Source organism: Myotis davidii, unplaced genomic scaffold (genome assembly GCF_000327345.1).
Source record: "Myotis davidii unplaced genomic scaffold, ASM32734v1 scaffold111, whole genome shotgun sequence".
NCBI lineage: Eukaryota > Metazoa > Chordata > Mammalia > Chiroptera > Vespertilionidae > Myotis > Myotis davidii.
The window spans coordinates 4,210,923-4,213,358 of NW_006284347.1; the positions used below are offsets into that span (position 1 = coordinate 4,210,923).

The 2,436-nt window shown below is 55.0% G+C and overlaps 1 protein-coding gene across 2 annotated transcripts in view; it reads right to left on the minus strand.

Annotated features, from left to right (window-relative positions):
- ARF4 (ADP ribosylation factor 4) overlaps nucleotides 1-1,363 on the minus strand; it is a 22,823-nt gene extending 21,460 nt beyond the window's left edge. Inside the window, exon 1 of one of the 2 annotated variants that reach the window (XM_006754691.2) lies at nucleotides 1,163-1,363. In XM_006754691.2, the coding sequence (XP_006754754.1) occupies nucleotides 1,163-1,229 (67 nt within the window). In that variant the 5' untranslated portion in view covers nucleotides 1,230-1,363. The other variant, XM_015571233.1, reaches the window with a different exon arrangement.
- Between the last annotated feature and the right edge of the window lie 1,073 nt (nucleotides 1,364-2,436).

Consider the following 2,436-nt stretch of genomic DNA (forward strand, 5'->3'; position numbering starts at 1 on the left):
AACTAAACCTGCTTTGGAAAACTTTAAACTTTCAAGGGTACAACTAAAACATAAAACCCTTCTCCTCTCTAGAAAACAGGTAATGAACCAGGTTTCAGTTTTAAAGTTAAGAGGGGCACCTTTCAGCATTCCCGGGGTCCATGGAGCTTAGCTACAGCGCAGACTCCCTACAGCGCTACGCGGAAGGGGCAGCTTACTTCCCTCCAATGAAAAGTCCCTTCTTCCTCCGCTGAGCGAAAAATGACCCTGAAAAGCAGGTTTCCAAAAGCCTATTTCCCGAAAGAATTAAAAAGAACACCTTTGTAATTATTAAGAAGGCTACCCTAAGATTAAGCGTCATAAAGTTCAGTTACTTGAAAACTTGTTATCGGCTTAAGAAAATTACTTTCTAAAAGTTCCTCCCGACCCCCATTAAACCTAGGGCTAATAAAACTACCAATAAAAATCAGTTTGAAAACCAAAGAGAGTGAACCAAACACCTTTAGTTTTTGAGAGTGGCTAAAAGGAACATATTCATGAAAAACTCCGTTTGCAGGGCTACTAACGAGGACAAGGAAAAATACGAAGCGGAACCCAGCGCGAAGCCAAGTTGAGCGAAGTGAGCAGAGGACTCCGGCCGCTCCTGAGCCCTCGGGCGCTCCCGGGCCCCCGCGCCGAGCCGGGCACTTCCGCCCACGGTCAGCCCTGGGCTCGGCGACCGCTCGCTCACATACCACTGGCGTGTGCAGGGTGCAGGGTGTGCACCCGCGGAAAGGGGGGCGGGGAGGACTGGAGTCGCCCTGCCTCCTCCCGACCGCTGCCCACACCGGGGAAGCGGGGAGCCAGATCGCACTCAGAGGGGTCCCCGCGAGATCCCGGTTCGCTTCCCCAGTATCTCCACCCTGCCTTGTGGGCCTTTCAGTAAGATCAAGGAGAGGAAGCCAAACGCAGGAGAAGGGAGCCTTGCCCACGCCGCTACAGGGCCTCCCGGACAGGTCTGGGACCATCACCCACCCTTCACCCTATTGTTCCCCCTTAAGAATTCCGTCCGACCCCCAACCGCCGCCCCTCCCCCACCACGGCAAAATGAGGCAAAACCGGGCCCCGCCGCCGCCGCCACCGCAGGGACCGGCGTTCCCCGACCCCCACTGGGCTCGGACTCCGCTCTCGGTCGCTCACTCACCCATCAAAATGCGCATCTGCTTCTTGCCGAAGAGACGGGAGAAGAGGGAGGAGATGGTGAGGCCCATGGCGGTAGTTGCACTCGCGATGGGCAGGAGCAGAAGGGGTTCGGAGCTTCCCCAGGCCTTCTCCGTTCACGCTCCCGGCAAGCTGAGCGAGGAGAGGAGCTAACGAAGAAAGAGGGCGGCAGGGGCGGCTCGCTAGCCGGTCCCCAGCCCTGGTCAGGGTGCATGCAGGAGGCAACCAATTGATGTGTCTCTCTTACATCTATGGTTCTGTCTCTCCCTTTCCCTTTCACTCTCTCTAAAAATCAATGGAAAAATATCCTAAGGTGAGGATTAACAAAAATACATAACTAACACCAGCGGCCCGGCCCCTCCAACGCGGACAGAATCGCGTCACCGCCGGCCCATCCCCCTGCGCTTCCGGTACTGCCCGAGCCACTGCGCCTGCGCCCGCAACGGAGGGGCCAGCTTTGCTGACGTGCATCTCCAGCCGCCGCCACCTCCGGGACGTGGCTGCAGGAAGCGGGCGAGGCCGGTTAGCACAGGCGTACTGGGGGACAAAGTCCCACAATGCCTCGCTTTGTCACTTCCAATCAGACTTTAGCGAGACCCTTCCGCCTGATAAGTGCATCCTGGAGGTTGTCATCCTTGCTTCCGGAAAGGTGGGCTGTGCCTTGCGGGTTGGGAGGCAGTTAACCGTTCTCTATGTCTTTTGGGCGTCGTCCTCCAATGCTACGCGTGTTGGGGATTCCCCGGTCCCACCAACGAACACGTTGCACGCGCTGGACCGGACTCATTCCCTGGTGGAGGACGAGCCGGCGGAGAGCCAGTGGCAACCGCTGAGGAAGCCAGGTCTGCCGCTTCGACTCCCCCCAGGCGAGGTCATACTGAAGATCCCTAATCCTAGGTCAAGACAAGAGAACTATTTTGAAGAACTATTCAGCTTTTAAGAGAAGCCAACGAGTAAGGCTCACTTTTCTACTGTCTCCCAGAAGCATGTAAGATTGATTTCTTACGTTGAGGAAGTGGGAAGCCTTCTCACTTTAAATATATTTATGATCTTGATGTTTTCCTGAATCAAAATAAGGCATACGTCTTGTGGTGGGGGGGAGGGGAAGGTATGAAAAAACAAGTTCCCGGTAATCTTTGCCACTTCCCACAGGGACCCCAATTGCTGCAGCAGTTTAGGATGCTCACCCGCTCTAAAGATCTGTTTCCGTTTCAACCCCCTTGGAAATACTTTCTTGACTGACTAGATAAATCACTCCCA